General features: G+C 42.5%; 1 protein-coding gene across 1 annotated transcript in view; it reads right to left on the bottom strand.

Moving 5' to 3' along the window:
• LIMCH1 (LIM and calponin homology domains 1) overlaps positions 1-18,762 on the bottom strand; it is a 990,782-nt gene that overhangs the window by 144,290 nt on the left and 827,730 nt on the right. The window contains exon 21 of the mRNA XM_078678256.1: positions 16,438-16,604. Within this exon, the coding sequence (XP_078534382.1) occupies positions 16,438-16,604 (167 nt within the window). The remainder of the gene's footprint in view (positions 1-16,437; positions 16,605-18,762) is intronic.

The raw sequence follows: 18,762 nt of genomic DNA on the forward strand, positions 1-18,762 counted from the left end.
AGCCCCCACAGGGTGCTCCATGTCAACAGACTCAAGGCATATGTTGACAGGGCAGACATGGACTTGCTCATGGCTACACATGAGGGGCAGGAGGAAGAGAGTGACCCTCTCCCAGACCTGCTGACTCAGAACCCTGATGATGGTTCAGTTGATGGTGTGGCCTTAGCTGGCAGCCTCACTGGCCAGCAGCAACAGGACTGCAGACAAGTTCCCCAGTCCTTCAGACATATGTTTTCCTTGAAACCTAGTCAGACAAACTGGTGCACCCATGAGGTGGACACTGGTGACAGTCTGCCTGTCAAGAGTAAAATCTACAGGCAACCTGACCACGTCAGGGACTGCATTAAGACAGAAGTACAGAAGATGATGGAGCTGGGAGTTATTGAGCCCTCAGAGAACCCCTGGGCCAGTCCAGTAGTCCTTGTGCCAAAACCTCACACCCAAGATGGTAAGAGAGAGATGAGGTTTTGTGTGGACTACAGAGGTCTCAATGCTGTCACTAGGACAGATGCCCACCCTATTCCAAGGGCAGATGAGCTCATAGACAGATTGGCTTCTGCCAAGTTTTTGAGCACATTTGACCTGACAGCAGGCTACTGGCAGATCAGACTAGCTGAAGATGCAAAAGCCAAAACTGCTTTCTCACCCCCAGGAGGTCATTACCAATTTGTGGTGATGCCCTTTGGCTTGAAGAATGCACCTGCCACTTTCTAAAGGTTGGTGAACCAAGTTCTCACTGGGTTGGATGACTTTTGTGCAGCTTATCTAGATGATATTGCTGTCTTCAGCTCCACCTGGGAGGATCACCTGATCCACCTGAAGAAGGTTTTGGAGGCCCTGCAGAAGGCAGGCCTAACTATCAAGGCCACTAAGTGCCAGATAGGGCAGAGTAAGGTTGTGTACCTGGGCCACCTTGTAGGTGGGGTTCAGGTTCAACCACTGTAGAGCAAGATCCAGACCATAAAGGACTGGGCTCCTCCAACCACCCAGACACAGGTCAGAGCTTTCTTGGGCCTGTCTGGTTATTACAGAAAGTTTGTTAAGAATGATGGGTCCAATGTGACACCACTTAATGACTTGACCTCAAAGAAGATGCCAAAGAAAGTTCAGTGGACAGTAAGCTGTCAGAAGGCATTTGATGACCTGAAGCGGGCCAAATGCTCTGCACCTTTTCTGAAAAGTCCAGATTACTCCAAAGAGTTCATTGTCCAAATAGATGCTTCTGAGTTGGGTGTGGGAGCTGTACTTTCACAACTGAATATAGATGGTCAAGACCAGCCCATTGCTTTTATTAGCAGAAGGCTGACCCCTAGAGAGAAACGTTGGTCAGCTATTGAGAGGGAGGCCTTTGCTGCGGTTTGGGCCCTGAAGAAGCTGAGGCCATACTTGTTTGGCACTCACTTCAAAATTCAGAGGCTAAATCAGATGAAGGGTGAAAATCCCAAACTACTCAGGTGGTCCATTTCCCTACAGGGGATGGACTTTACAGTGGAACATAGACCTGGGACTGACCATGGCAATGCAGATAGCCTCTCCAGATATTTCCACTTAGAACATGAAGACTCAACTCCTAGTGGCACCAGGTTCGTGGTCTCTTGCCTCAGTGTAAGGGAGTCCCTCCTCACAATAGGTTCTGTGGGAGCCACTGACTTCTCCCTTTTCCTGATCAGCAGCTTGCTGTCTCGGGCATTAAACAGTGGGGCAGGTCCTCTATCCCTGGCACAGCTCTTCCCTAGAGGGTACCCCAAAACTTAGGAGCTCTGCTGTGTAAGGCCCAAGTTCCTGGGATTCAGTTCCCTTTGGGGCAGACAGGCTTTTTTCCTGATGAGATGGGACCTGAGCTTGTGGCTGGTTTGAAGCAGTTTTCCCAGTCTTCCTGCCTTTTTCCTTGGAAGGTTGGGTCATTATTCCAGGTTCCAATTCTTATTTTTCACTATGGGTTTGCATTGTGCTCTAATTTTTACCCACACCCTTTCAGGTAGACCTAGAAGAGTTGCATGGATCTTTCTTTTGACCTCAGCCCATGCTGATGACTCCAGATCATTTCCTAGCAGATAGGCTACCGTAATTGCAGAGGATACCACCACCTTTTTGGCCAGTAACCACCCCCATTCTAAGGATACCTTTGCCATGGGATGGACCCGAGTTTGGTTGTCAGCATTGATGACCGTGAACGTCAAATGCTGAATTTAGGGGCATTAGGGTTACTATGGCCCCTACAAGACCACTTGGCGTGGAACGTTGGCATAACCCGGTCCCAGAGTTCCTAAGTTTGACATCACCAAGATGGCTAAATCTGAAAAGTCCCCTCCACCTCAGGTAGCGCCCACTTTAGGGGTGGTACTGGCCTGAGAATGGACACGCCTATCTGACTAGCTAAGTTTACCGCCTGTCCAGGTACCAAAGGTCCCAGGACAAAGCGGGGTCAGCTTCCTTTCCTGTGAGAGAAGCCAGAGTTGCATACCAAAGGAGGTGAGCTCTTCGAAGCTCCCATGTCTTGGAATGCTAATCTGCAGGTCATCCTGTGAGAGGGGATGTAAACACAGTCTGCCTGAGCAGGCTTGGTTTCTGGCCTGAGAGCAAATGCCCTCTTCCTTGGGAGTCAGAAACTTATGTCTGGTGTCAGGCTGGGGAACACCAGCCAGTCAGTATGCTGGTAGATTTTTAGGGGGCACCTCTAAGGAGCCCTCTGTGTGCCATAATAAATCCAACACTGGCATCAGTGTGGGGTTATTAATATGAGATGTTTGCTATCAAACATCCCTATTTTCAGTGAAGCCATCATGTAGCAGGGGAACTCGTTTTCCCCAGTGACCAGCACATGTACTCACAATGGCTTCCCTGTTCACTTGTACTGGCAGCAATAGAGCTGACCAGCACAGGGGCAGATCTGCTCATGCAGATAGATCCTCATGTGTAGTATAGTGCAGCGTGCCTTAGGGCTGTAAGGCCTGCAGTAGGGGTAACTTACTTATACTACATGCAATGTTTGTGGACATAGCACACAGGGATATGTGTCACGTCGGGTTTTCACTTTGGTTTGCACTAAGACATGAAGTCTGTATGTGTTTGGTGTGGGGTCGTATGGAGTGACAATTCGTGCTGCAGCCCTTAAAGACCCTCTTTAGCCTCCTCGTCCTAGGTCCCAGAGGTACCACTTACTAGGGACATACAGGGAGTGCCAACGGTATTGCCAATTGGGGTACAATTGCACAGTTATTGGGAAAGAGCTCTGCCACTCGGTCTTGGTTAGCAGGAACCTAGTGCACTTCCAGTCGAAATCACATCAAATACCTGGCAGAAAGTGGGGGTGACCATCTAAACAAGCATTGGAAATGCAATAGGTCTCGCATTAGAAAAGTTGGAGCTATTGGTCTTGTAAATGATTTTTTTTTATTTATGTGTTGTTTTTGAAAATAGCTAAATTAATAGCTTTGTCATTTACAATGCCAATAGTTATAACTTTTGCTAATGTGACACCTATAGCATTTGTAATGCAACATGTTTTGTATTTACGTGACTTAGATGTATTGATATTACAAATAACAATGGCTTTTAATTTTTGTAAATAATTAATACTTAAATAATTTATTTAATTTATAATGGCAATAGCTTAAACGTTTGTAAATAACTTTTGTGAAGATTATGTTCAGTGTATTTTATTGTGACAAAAATCCAAGAACATTGCATTTGCACCTACACACACACAGAGCCACACACATATAGATGTGGTGGTGGTGGATCTGGGGGATATGGTGGTGGTGGATGTGGTGATGGTGGATGTGGTGATGGTGGATGTGGTGGTGGTGGATGTGGTGGTGGATGTGGTGGTGGATGTGGTGGTTGTGGATGTGGTGAAAGTGGTGGTGGATGTGGTGGTGGAAGTGCTGGTGGTGGGTGTGGTGGATGTGGTGGTGGTGGATGCGGTGGTGGATGAGGTGGCGGATGGGAGAGAGTATAAAAGTATAACTGGTTGCTGCCTGTAGTGGATGATGCTACACCCACCTGCCTGGCTTTCCACACAGGGCAGTTGATTAAAATGTAGTTGCAGTTTACAAGTCACTCTTCGTGACAAGGGGCCCACGTTCTTGTTCGCGATTTGACTAAGAATTGAAGGAGGTAGGAGGGAGTATACAAAAGCATAACATTCGAACTCTTCTTCATGAAACTAATATGTCTAGTTGCAGCATCATTTTTGTCTCTGGACCTTAGGACACACATCTTCTGACCTAGACCCTCAGACTCTTGGAAAAGGCCAGCATTCTGAGCCCACAGCAGTGCCAGCTGCCCCTATATTTATGAGGAGAAATCAGACCTATTAGATTACATTTTAATACAATGGAGGTTCAAACCCATATGATTTACGCACATGAAGGTGTGGCAGAAAGGGATGTGGTATGTCTACTATGTGGTTAAGTGATCTAGTATGGAAAGTACGGATCTACGAATATAACTAATGTAAGAATGTACACACGATTAGAATCATCAGTGCAACCACTCAGAACAAATGCACGGCCAGTTAATTGTCTTTTCTATTCCGCTCTATTACCAACTAGGATTACAGCAGGTTGTATATGTGCCGTTCAGTTAAGGCAGCAAAGCACAATAGATCAGTAACGTTAGCACGACTATATTCAGATACTCAATTTCCCAATAGTAGAATGGCACTCTGATTACACTGGAATGTTCTCATCATAAATATGGTACGCTGTTGAAACCGCATGAAAAAGAAGGCAGCATACAGTAAAACTACCAAAGTTAAGTTTATCTGAATAATGGCAATATCTTACACCTCAAATAGACATTGCTATTGGCAGGTACTGAGTAGGTGAGCAAATTGCGAAGGCTTTTGAATTAAAAATACATTAATATCCTAAACCGACAACGTTTTATATTTTGCATTTGGAACAGGAATCCTATGTCTATATGGGAATTTATTTATAGGGCCATGCCATTTTACGCACCGAACAGTGTGCTCATGCTTGACGAGTGTATACCAGAAAAGTTGCAGTGCTCTTTAAAGTTTGTAAGACTACATTCAAATTCATGCATGCATTGCAAACTGGCAATCTACATCTAGCTAGAGAATATACTTTCACCATAAGCGCAGTATGTACGGGTACAGATGTTAAAGTATCCTTTTAGCGGAAAACGACAAACCCATTTGTGTACACACATGATGCATCTTTTGCAGAAGGTGAGATTCAATAACAGTTTTTTACCCAGTACAACGAAATATGCTGGAGGGGGAGGTGTGCTGGGAGAGAGAGTGGGGAGGGGGCGGAGCGGGAGGAGCGTCGTGAGGGGAGAGAGAGTGGGGAGAGGGCGGAGCAGGAAGAGCTGCTCTCGGCAGGCTGGGGAACAGATGCTGCTGGGGAACTGATGAGGGGAGGTGCCCTGGAGAAATGCGACACGGCAGGCAGGGGAGGGGGCGGAGCGGGGGTGTGGGAGGAGTGCGGCTGAGGGAAAAGACATGCAAGGCAGGCGGCTGGGGGCATGTGCACGCGCTTTTAATGTCAATGCGCATGCGCATTGAGCTTGAATTTCACGGGCACTGCAAGGAATCGCCATCGATTCCTTGCAAGTTGGTTAAAGTCTGTTTAAGCCCCCATAGTCTCGCAAGCTCAAGGCGCATGCGCATTGACAGGCGAGACCTAAAAAGGGCCACTTTCCTACATGTGGTATGGTTAGCAACACTCTACCTCTTTTTTCTAATGAAATTTCACTACATCTGTGATCACTTCTACAGAAAACCCTTCGTTGCAGCTGTTGCAACGTCTGCACTAAAACATAAATAAATTAAATAAATAAATACAAATTTGAAGAAATGGCAATGGTAAAAGTGTAGCACGGACCACACATGAAAGCCTGTAGTCCTGGAACGACAATCAAGGATTAGGTTTCTTAAACATTTAATTCATTGGATCTAGGGCAAGGAGATGATGATTTTGATTGTTAAGAACATTAAGAAGCACAAACAACAAAAGTGAAACAGCAAGCCTGTGTAACAACCTCACCTCCCTCAGCGTTCCCCCACTGTTAGTCCAAAGTAGAACATTTTAAACTGTTAAACGGGCACATCCACTACTCCTGCTGTTTCCAGACTCCTTATGTATTAAGCATTCTTCCTACTTGTGTGTACACTGAGACCACCAACGACTTCATATCTGGCTGCTGGCAGCCAGGAACCAAAAGCAGATAAGTCTAATGCTCGTTCAATCATGTGTGAAGATCAGTAAAGGTTTTGTGAGATACAAAGGACAAAGGAAGAGGAGGAACAATTGAGCACGAGGACTGGAAGCACACAACAGTCAAATAGTAAGAATGATGGAAGGCAGTGGGGTTAATGAGGGAGCAACATCATTCTAAGTTACTAAGACACTGTTGCAATATCACTAAATAAAGTGACATTGAACCCGACCCTGGACTTATGAGTAGGCCTGGGCGGTAAATTTCGTTTGCGGAATTTGGGTAATTTTGCGTTCCGCTGAGAACGCGGAATTGCCGAAAATTCCGCAATCCGCGGCTTCGCAGAATTTTTTGCTTGTTCACCCTTTCAAAATACATGTACACGAACAGGAAAAAAGTATCTCAAATGGGCGGAACAAGAAAATTCCGCGTGTTTGCAGAACTTTCGTGTGCTCGCGGAGATTTTTTACAGTTTCGCGGAGCTTTGCGTAGCGCGACTACGCAGATTCCGCCCACCCCTACTTATGAGGGATTGGGCACATGAATGGAGGGGCCATCAATCTGAATAATCACAGTGTTGGCACTGACGTTAATAAATACAGAGAAATACAACTAACAAATACGTCCTGATGAAGTCCATAGGAGTTGGACCAAACGCATTGGCTGTTTTTACAATATTCATGTGAAGATTAAAGAATATTTTGGATACTAATATTTTGGAAGCTATTTAATGGTGGTGCACTTCACCGTCGTGAATGAAACATTAAGAAACACTTTGAAAATAAAGGAGCGAGTTTTCTCAGCGCTGCCTTGTTCTTTTTGGGAAAGTGTGCATTTCTGTAGCATCAAAACTACTTATAATTCCGTTGAACGACGAATCAACAAAGTAGCGTGAGCTGTCTAAAGTCACCGAATTCCACTGGCTTAAATGTTTTTTTTTAAAATATAGCAAATACATTCATACTGCTGGGATGCAACAGATGAATAGGTGGAAGTTACTAACTGTGGCGGTGTCAGGAGGTTAAAGTTCCTCTCTAGAGCCTGAAAAAACGCCCAGGCACTTTCGAAAAATTTCAGATAGGCATGCATGCATTTAACAAAAGGCTTAAAGAACAAGGCCTTTGGGCTTAGTATCTTAACACACAGATGTGCCGGTCTAAACATCCTGCTAAGAGGAAGGGTCATCCCTTCCGAAAAAGGGTTTTGCAAAAAGAGAGTCTATCCTTACACAGTTGTGTAGCATGCATCTATTAAAGAGTAAAATGAATGAAAATAATCCCAAGTTGTGAGTAAGGGGCCATCCGAACATTTCTGTTTTGAAGATTCTTCTGACACCAAACACAGTGCAGCAACCATCTTGACTGATCCAATGCTTCGAATGCACATGGGATCTTAGGTGATGAGGTAGAAAATGGGATGGTCAATGGTGGCTTACAATCTCCACGCTGAAGAACCAATAAGACGGGAGTAAATGTATCCATTACGAGACTAGAAACATTTTGAAAGGTATGTGCAGTAGAAGCCATTAACACGCAGAGGGATATAGGCAGAGAAATTATGCACGTGTCACATTACTGGCTAGATCTGTGAAAAGAACGCCAGCTGGCGATCTCTTATGGAAATCCTGTCCAACAAGCTATGCTTGTGGAAGTTGTGGCTGATCTCGTATCACTGAAGTAAGTGTGGTGCTGTCCACAAGTCACAAGCCTATGTAATGCCACTGATTACTGCAGCTCTGTGCAGACTAATATGGCGTGAACTACAATAAGTAGACCAATGTAATGAAGAAAACCATGGCCCAACATCCCATCTGAAGGCAGTGGCAGGACCGGTCTAGAGTTAGACTGAAAAAGCACTGTAGTCCATGGAGAGACACAAACCAGGGTTAGCAAGGCTCCAGATATGGAAATGTGGACGCAAGCTGAAGACACATTTCATCTCCTGGGGTTGAAGGGCAGACTAGTTCTATGAACCACAGACTAAAGACCGTAAAAAGTGTCAAAAAACAAATAAAACATTTTATAAAACTTTATTTGTAATGGAAGAAACACCTACCCCTGAAGAATGACACACTCCCCTGAACCTTAGAAGAAACAAACAGGACATAAGTACAGCTCTGGCCGCATCAGCTAGGCAGCAATCAGAACAAGCATTTGGAATGCAATAGGTCTTGCATTACTGAAAGTTTGACCTATTGGCGTTGCAAATAATAACAAAACGCCAATAGCTCAAATTTTCAGTACTGTGAGACCTATTACATTGCAAATGCTTGTTGAATTCGGGGACGGCAAGGTTTCTGCAGGCAGCAGACCAGAGCGCTCGAGAGGTATAGGGTTTAACGTAGTGAGTTAACCCAGTAGGACCCTGGCCATGCCGGGACTTGAAAGCTATACACAAGGTTTTTAACTGAATTTGTTTTACAATTCACACTTTTGAATCATCTGCCCAGTACAGGATGAGACGTCTGTGGTCCCCATTGGTTGTTGAAAGAGATGGAGGGGGAAGAAAGGGAGCAAGAGGAGGTAGGGTAAGAGAGAGAGAGAGAGCTTGTGTGTGAGGGGAGGGAAACAGAGCAAGAAAGAGAGACAGAAGGAGAGGAAGCATCTTTGTGGGAGATATGGAGAGGAGGAAACAGAGCTGCAGAGACAAAGTGTGTGTGTGTGAGAGAGAGAAGAATTGGGAGACAGAGGGGAGCAGTGAGTATGCATGAGAAAACTTCACTGACGGACATCTTGCATGCAGGCGCGTGCATTTTTACGTCATGAGCTGGAGCCGCGCGTTCATGAGGGGGTGCAGAATCAAATGATGTTACAGAGCTGGCTGAATTCAGTGGCTTTGAAAAAGTAATGATGCAACATGGTCTGTTGTGGAACATTCTGTGGCATTACTTTGTAGATATTCACACGCTTATATATTGATGTCTAACATATCTCAGACCTTTAAAATGCAGAACGTTTTTCTTTTCAGAAAGATCTCTACACTCATCAGAAAGCACACGAAACGCTTTTCAGCATAATGTAGAAAAACGGTTTTCCAAACAAAATGCAGCTCTTATGATGAATATGTCAACTATGTTTCAATCCCTGCCCCCTCGTTTTTGTGTGTGGAACTGGCAGAAGGAGTTTGAAAAATTCTGGATAGTCCATCCCTCTTGTAAATAAACAGAGGAGTCTGAAGTCATTGATGGGCACTATTGGTCAAGCACCAGCGCCTAGACACCTTTGGGTAGTAGAACGCTTTACTAATCAACTGTGCAGCTCAGTAGTAAATGAAAATACTCGGAGCACAAGACAGTGGCAGCTCATCAACTCTGACAATAAGGAGTTCCGATGTTTTAAAGAAAGGTCATCTTTCCAGCAACACACAATGGATAACTTTTATTAACACACGGGTGCTTCTCACAACTATCTACAAAGCTTCTTAGCTACAGGGGTACATCTGTTTTCCATGCAGAAATACAAGTGTTTATTTTGGAAGACAGCAGACTGCTGACTTTAAATTTGAGCAGTATTCTGAAGTAAATGTTTCGAGGTTATAAGGAGCAACTTAGATTTTGGAAAAATAGTAAATGGATGAGCAAAGTGTAATGGTATGATTTATATTATCCATGTACCTCTGTTGTTCTTTATGGAACTTGGAATGTATGTCTATGTGAATTCTGTTGTGGCATGCTCACTTTAGAATGTTCACGTGAAGTTCTGGTCAGTTCACCAGTAGCAGTTTGTGGCTGAGGTTTATTAAACTCAACTGCTTGTATCTACTTGAAGATTTCTCTTTATTTACTGTGGTAAACACCACATTTATTTGGCAACGAGGATGGGATAGAAATAACCTCAACACAAAGACTAGCTTGTTAGACTTACCACTCCTCCAGCGGCTGACGTATTTAAAGTGAAGCGTTGTCTTCCCAGCGGCTGTTCGGACGTTGCGTTCGAGGTACAACAAAGGAAATATGGAGAGGAGTATGGTGGAAGGTCTATGGAGAGCATTGCGGGAGTTTGGAAATTAAGATCGGAGTTTATCTTCGTCAACGGTAGTGCGTGCCAGTGACGTTTGAGAAACTCGCGTATCCGTTCCAGTTTGCTTGCTGTACGTCTGGATGAAGAGGATTTTCACGCACGTTTAGTATGCGTTTCAGTGACGCGTAACGCGTTTTACGTAAAAGACGTTCTCTTCATAACAATGGTGCATTCTTAGCTTTAAAGGAATACGAAGGAGCGCGCTGTGATTCCCAGGGACACTCCTTCGTCATCGCCTTTGTGACAACAAAAGCACAGTCTACGTTTTTAAAGGGATGCAGTGTGACGCATAGCAATTTGCTAGCAAAATAATTGACAAGGAAAATTAAATTAAGAACTCACAAGCCATTAGAGAAGTAAAGACTATTGTAAAAAAAAAAAAAAGGGTCTTATGATTTTATTATAACAAGAGGATACATTTATAAGTAGAAAAACAGGAAAAGCATCGTAATTTAATCTGTTATTAAAAAAAAGTATAAATAATTAAAAAGAATACAAAAAGGTAACAAGCAAAATGTATTTATTTGTGGTAAATAACAGAATTAAACCTAGTGGCTTTGGATAAAATTAGAGGAAAATGCAAAACGTGACTCAGCCTGCATTTTTTCTAACGAGCCCAGGTGAGCCTAATGTTAAATGGCAGAAATGGAAGAAAATATTTGCTAACTATGCAAGGGTGTGTGGCACGAACTTAAATGCAGATAGAAAACATTCTTTATTACTGCATTGTCTGGGAGGAGAAGGTCAGGATGTTTTGGAACACTTACCGGAATTAAGTGAGTCAGAACAAAGAAACTTAAATGAATACGAAATAGCAATTGAACAATTAGATCGGCATTATCTACCCAGATTAAGTACAATAATGGAAAGATATCATTTTGGTTTGCGAGGTCACAAGAAAGATGAATCGGTGGAAGACTATGTCTCGGCATTAAGGAAGTTGGCCTCCTCATGCAAATTTGGTCAAACTTTGGAAGAAAGGATAAGAGACCAGTTTGTTTTCAAAATGCGCACATGACAGCATAAGAAAAGAACTTTGGTTAAAAGATGAGCCTCCATTGGAAGAAGTATTAGTTATTGCAAAACAAGTTGAGCACATGACTAAATGTGTAGATGAACTGAAAGGGGGAAAAGAAAAGACCAGACGCTGAAACAAAGTGTATCTAAAGTTGAAGAAGTTATATGTCAAGTGAAAAAAGAAGACAAAGATACTATAGATAAAAGTGATACTGTGTTGAATAGCTCTAATACAAATGTTACTTATGTAAACAATAAGTTTTCATGTTTTAGATGTGGGAATTTTGGTCATTTGGCAAATTCTCCTAATTGCCCTGCATTAAAATCTACGTGCAATACTTGTGGAAGGAGGGGGCATTTCTCGAAATGTTGTAGAACCAAAATTAGCAAAAGGGAGGGTTCTGGTAGAAGTTGGTCACAACCTCAGGTAAAAACAGTGACTTTTCAAGTCAATGGAAACCTATTGGAACATCCTTCACATTTAGTAAAAGTTGATAATGCATTAATTGACTTCAAATTTGATTCTTGCTCACAAATTACTATGATTGATGAAATGTTGTATCTTCAAAATTTTAATAACAGAGTTGAGCTTTTAAGAAGTGACATTTCTCCTTTGGGTTATGGAAACCTATCAAAATGTTGGGGTACTTTGTGGCTACCATTGAGTTAGGAAGTTGCATTATTCCAGGTAAAGTTTATGTGGCAAAGCAAGGTGATGCTCTACTAGGTTGGCAACATCAACGTGATCTAGGGGTTAAACTTAATCCTAATGCTTCACCTCAAGTACAAATACAGAAAGTGGATATGTCTTCCTTGTTTGCCAATAAATTTCCTAATGTTTTTAATGAAAATTTAGGATGTTTACAAGGTTACAAGCACCGTATTAAATTAAAAGAGAATGCAGTCCCAGTTGTAGCAAAAGTAAGGAGAATTCCTTTGGGCGAACAAGAAAAGGTACAGAAGGAAATTGATAAGCTTATTGAGAATCAGATTATTGAGCCTGTAGAGGCCACAGAATGGTTGGCACCTGTTGTGATAGCTAAAAAACCTTCTGGTGAGATTCGTTTATGCATAGATTTACGCGCTTTGAATAAGGAGGTTGTTGTGGACAGGTTTCCCTTGCCGAATATTGATGAAATTGTGGGAACATTGGAAGGAGCGAAGTATTTTACCACCCTAGATTTAGCTTCTGCTTACCACCAAGTAAAATTAGATGTGGCTTCTCATGAGTTAACAGCATTTATTACACCAATGGGCACTTTTAAATTTAAAAGGATGCCTTTTGGGCTTATCTCAGCAGCTTCAGTATTTCAACGCATCATGACTAGAATTCTGAAAGGTCTTCTGTGTGTTAAATGTTATCAAGATGATTTGTTGATTTATGGTAGTGATATACTTGAGCACAATGGACGTGTGTGTGCGGTGTTAGAACGGTTGAGCAAAGCAGGTTTGTCACTCAAGAAAGAAAAATGTAAATTTGGAATGGAAGAAGTGAATTATCTTGGGCATTGTATTAAGAGTGAAGGTGTTTTTCCTAAAAGTGAGTTAGTTGATTCAATTGACAAAATGGCAGAGCCAGTCAATAAGGAGGAACTTCTTTCATTCCTTGGTATGGTTGAATTTTATGGAAAATTTATAATGCATTTTGCTGACCAGACTAAAAATTTGAGAAGACTTACTGCGAAGTGTGTGGTTTTTGAGTGGTCGAGTGAATGTAAGAGGGAGTTTGTAGACATAAAGGAGGAGTTGAAGAAAGCTCTGTGCCTTCATGCATTTGTTCCAGGTTTCCCAACGTACATCTTTACTGATGCGAGTGACAAATGTCTTGGAGCGGTTTTAGTTCAAAGCAAACATGGTAAGGAATCTCTGATTGCTTGTGCGTCAAGATGTCTTAGAGGCCCGGAGTTAAATTACTCTGTAATAGAGAAAGAATCGTTGGCGATTTTTTGGGCACTAAAAAAGTTTAAAAATTTGATTTGGGGAACTAAAGTTACTGTCATATCTGATCACAAGCCATTAAAGGAAGTTTTTGGGAAGAAAGGTTTAGATGCCATTTCATCTAGGATTAGGAGATGGATCATTTCATTGCAGGAATTTGACTTTGATGTACAATACATTCCTGGGGTTACCAATAAATCCGCTGATTGTTTGTCTAGATTGATAAATAGGGAAGTTGTAAGTGATGAAGGTGTGTTTGAGGTTGACGATGTTATCAATGTGTGTGAAGTTACAGAATGTGCTGTTGAGGAGAATGAGTGGAAAAAAGAACTGGAGAAGGATGAGGAATTAGTCAAGGTGATGAGGTTGTTGAGAGAAAACAAACGTTTGGAAAAACCATGGTCTCTTGTTTGTGAGAAATTATCAATTACTGATGGTATGTTAACACGTGGTGTGAAACTTGTGCCTCCTTCAGGGATTAGAAAAAGATTGTTGACGCATGCACACTGTGGTCACTTAGGAATTTTCAAAACTAAAGAGATGATGCGTACACAATTCTGGTGGCCTGGGATGGATTTGGAAATAGAAAGAATGGTTAGAGAGTGTGTTGAATGTTGTGCCAGTGACAACATTCTTAAGACTAAACAGATGCCCATGATTTGTAGGAGTTTACCTAATCATCCTTGGGATAGATATTTTAGGTCCACTTAGTGGTGTGTCTGATACCCCATATTTGATAGTTGTCATTGATTTATACTCAAGATGGATAGAGGTGTGTGCAGTCAGGGATATAACTTCAGATTATGTAATCAGGTTCTTGGAGGAGGTTTTCAAGAGAGAAAGCTTTCCCAATAGTATCTTATCAGACAATGGACCACAATTTTGTTCTAGTGTTTTCGATAGTTTCTTAAATAAATGTGGGGTGATTCATAAGAGATCTTCTTTGTATCATCCTGAAACTAATGGTGCTGTTGAGAGAGTTAATAATACACTAAAAGAATGTATTCAGCTTGCAAGGACTAATGGGTTAGATTGGAAGGTGGCTCTTAAGGAGAGGATAGTTGCTTATCGGTGTTCCCCCCCCCCCCCCCCCCCCCCACTCCACTACTGGGAAATCTCCATTTTAGTTATTTCAAGGCAGAATTCCAAATACCTTGTGGTGTCCTGGGTGGATGAAATTGAATAAAGGGCTTGTAGATAACCACATTGGGGAATGGAGAGAAAGGGAGTTGAGAAAGCAAGTTTGTAGGAAAAGGTATTTTGATGACAGGAAATGTGTTCAGTTCCAAGAGGTCAAGATAGGTGACTTAGTTAAAATAAAAGCACCTGTTGGGCGCAAATCTTGGTCAAAGTACACTGATGTTAGACCTGTAGTAAAAGTTTTTAAGAATGCTGTAAAAACTCAAGATGGGAGGATTTGGAATTAAAGTCAGGTAGTAATTGTGAAATCTAAAATTTGTAGACAAAATGATTTTGATGTTTTTGATGTTGACAACCATCTATTTAATTCAGTTAATGTTTCTACAGATTGTTCTAGGCCTTCTCTTGATGTTCGTGTAAGGAGTCAAAGGATACGCAAGGCTCCTGCTTACATGAAGGATTGTGTATGATTTATTTTTATTAAAGTTTTTTTTGTTTTGCTTTTCTATAGGCATTATTGTGTATTTTTCTCGTTGTGATCTTGCTCTCTATGTTTTTCTTTTTGTTAAGAAGAGAGATATGTAATGGTGTGATTTATATTATCCATGTACCTCTGTTGTTCTTTATGGAACTTGGAATGTATGTCTATGTGAATTATGTTGTGGCATGCTCACTTTAGAATGTTCACGTGAAGTTCTGGTCAGTTGACCAGTAGCAGTTTGTGGCTGATGTTTATTAAACTCAACTGCTTGTATCTACTTGAAGATTTCTCTTTATTTACTGTGGTAAACACCACACAAAGGTTTCACTACATTTCTAGAGGATGGTGCAAACAGACAACAGAAGAATACAGTGGAGTTTGTGATATAAATCCCTAGGTACTACACTTGGGACTCAAGGATTTTCGAACATACAGCAGCGAGCCTCATTTCCCAGACACCCATGAAAGAATAATATTGTTAATGTAATATCAGTAAGTGCTAACATATGCATTCTGCTCACTATTGGGAAAACCACACCTCATTGTAAGTATTAGATATCCATCCAGCATTTGCTGAACACCAACATTCTTTTCTTTTATGTACCCCCAATTTTGCAAAGAACCAGTTGTGTCAAGCACTTATAAGAAAAGGGAAGGTTCCAAAAACACAAACCCTACTAAATTATATTTTTAAGGAGGAAATGTTGCAGTGCTGCTCTCCAACAGTATGGATACTATACAGAGCACAGCCAAAGTCCCTGACCGTTTCAACATTATTTTCATTATAGCAGAAAAGAAACAGCAACAAATTTGATTAACAGTTTGATTCCTAATAACACTCAACATTCTATATCGAGTTGATCAAAAGTATATGATAAAAACAAGGTGTTATGTTTAAAAGCATATACCTTTTTTAGATAACCCAAGAAAAAGCATCAAGACAAGAGTGGTTGGATTGAATAATCAAGTCGAGGCAACAAAATGAAACATTCTCATAATAAGTTTCACTCTAAAAAAAATACAAATAAATCATTGTCCCTGGCCTGCTTTTAACGATTCCTTTGGTGATGCCGTTGTTCGCTACATTAAAACACAAGGTTTATTATGTAGGATACGTGTGTGACTATAGCTGATGTTTACTTTCAGCTGTTTGTGTGTATAAGGAAACCTCTAAATGGATGATGGTCTTAAAGAGGAAGAGACGTTGCTGTCACAGACCAGTGCACAGCACAGACAGATAGATATACAGAACAACAATTATAGGATACTCAATCTTACTACTAACCGCCATCCAGCAAAGATGCCACTCAATTAAAATATACTGATACAACAAATATATGCTGATGCTCGTGTTATACAATAGTTGTGGGTCTGGAAGATACTGAACAGTACAGTGGGATTATGTGACACTGGTTTCAATATGGCTGAACATAAAATACAACAGGACAACATACAATTGGCGCCTAGGTTTTAAACAATTTTCCTCACTTGTCATTGCATTTGCAATCACTGAAATACAGAAAATCAATGTCACAGTTAATACCAAGCGTGTATTCTGCAATGAAAAAACGTATGTGTGGGCCATTCAAACTGGCAAAACTCATGCCATACAAACGAGTTACAGATCTGTCCCAGCTGGCTTGATTTTCTTACCTTTTTCTTGATGAGCACCTCCTTCGGAGTGTCTTTCTCCACACGGTTCACATCCTTTTCTGCCTCTGCAATCTCTTTGCAAATATCAGTGGATGTATTCTCTATTCTGGCTGTACCCATGTTGCTAGAATGTATTGTGGTCTGCTGCATTTGAACAGGATCTGTAACTGATGAACAAATCTCAAATCATGCACGTGTGTTACTCACAATAACTATGACACCAAAGTACATATTTTAGACACTGCACAATTAAGAACACTCAATATTGTATGGAGTATTACAAACTCACACCCATGTTTGAAAAACAGAAAACAGTACATTGAAAAAATTACATAATCACATGTTGTCAATGTCCATTATTAATTTTTGGGGGGGGGCAGATTTATATAGTTCGAACTCGACCCAAAGGTTACTGGGAACACTTTATAAACCATGCACATGTATTTTTTGTAGGCGGGAAGATAGTGATTTGCCCAGAATAAAGGGATGTTGAGCCGACGCCGAGACTAGATGCAGGTTTCCCAGCTCCAAAATCGGCAGGTCTGGCGGTTACGCCACATCCTCTCCCCAGCATGCCCCCCGAGTATGTCAGAAAATCATTAATTTCTATGTGAGCATCATTTGGTGATGAGCGAGCCTCTTAACATCAAGAACCCAATCAGCGGCAATCTTGGTTTTGATTCCTGGACACCTGACCTTTTCCCAAGTTCTACAAACGTATTCTAAGCTGTATTTACGCACAAAGGGGACGCTCTTCTCACAGCTCTGCTGCACCACTGGGGGCCAGGACTACGGGACCCAGCCTAACTTGAGACTTGGCTGCCGCCAACGAGTTACAGCTGCACCAGGAGACACTTTAAAAGCCTTTCAGTCCTCCTGCAGCACGGACGCTCTTCTCGCTGCTCTGCTGCACCACTGGGGGCCAGGATAAGGGACCTAGCCTCCCTTGCAGCTTGGCTGCCGCCAAGGAGTTACAGCTGCGCCAGGAGGCGCTTTAAAAGCCTTTCATCCTCCCGCAGCGCGGGACTCTCTTCTCGCCGCTCTGCTGCACCACTGGGGGCCAGGACTACCTGACGCATCCTCCCTTGCGTTTTTGCTGCCGCAAATGAGTTACAGCCGCGCCAGGAGGCATTTTAAAAGCCTTTCAGTCCTCTAGCAGCACGGTACGCACGCGTGGTCATGCCAGGGCCAAGGGCGGGCCCGTCTGCGCCCGTCAGAGCCTGGAAGAGGCTGGGCTGGGCCACCCCTCTGTCATTTGACACCTGGCACCCTCGTTCTTTTTCTCACTAGATGCCCGCAACAAGATAAGGGTACTGTCTTCTGCACCACAACTGACTTCGTATATAGTGGCTATCTTGCTCTGCACCTTTGGACTCCTTGCATGTAATTGCTTTTAGCTAATTTTCTGCGCTAAGTGTTTGTTTTATAATGGGACAGCGTAAAGGCACGGAGGAAGGCTCAAAAGCTGACACTAAAAAAAGGGGGGAAAATGCAAAAAGGCCACGAGCTCTGACGAAGGGGAGGGGAGGAAAGGGTGTTAAACCGTATTGATAGCTTACTATCCGAATGCGAAGGCCTTCTTGATTCTAAAAACACACTGATCCCAGTATACAGCCCCCAGGGAAGCACAGCTTACAACACCCATCAAGGCCGTCTTCCATTGTTATTTAAAATGAGTAAAAGGAAAGAAACCACCCCCATCGGCCTTAAATTCTAGCTCCACGGAGATTAGCAACGAAGTGATAGAGGAGCACCTGCCAGAAGACGAGCTCTTAGTCTTCCCCAGCACTAACAGCTTTGCCCCTCTCCCGGACAATACCGATGTATTAGATAAGCACACCAATCTGAGAAGTGAGGCACAAAAAGAGGGTGCTAAGACAATTAAACATCCACATAGGGTGGCATCCTCACCTCCAGGTTTGGCCCCCACACTAGTAAGGAAGCTGCCCACGCTAGTGAAAGCATAGCCACCCATACTAACTTCATTTACAATCTACAAACTGGTAACAATCTTTGCTCCTGCAAAGATTGTTACCAGTGCAAATAACTAATCCAGTAGAAGAAATTAGAGCGCTCAAGGCAGCCATAGGTAGCCTCTCCGAATCCTTTAGTCGGGTACTTAATGATGTTCAATCTCTCAAAACAACTTTATGTGCTAAGCCCACTAGTCAAGAAAACCACAAGGTCGGGTGAGCCGATTCCAGTCTCACGTAAGGTGGGCCATAACAGGTGCCAGTGGTGGTAGAGTAAGCCTGATGCTTCCCTTGTGTGGAAGCAGATAATATATTTGACTTACGTATCTAATCTCCCGCCTACGACACGCAA

The sequence above is a fragment of the Lissotriton helveticus genome, chromosome 2_2 (genome assembly GCF_964261635.1).
Source record: "Lissotriton helveticus chromosome 2_2, aLisHel1.1, whole genome shotgun sequence".
Lineage (NCBI taxonomy): Eukaryota > Metazoa > Chordata > Amphibia > Caudata > Salamandridae > Lissotriton > Lissotriton helveticus.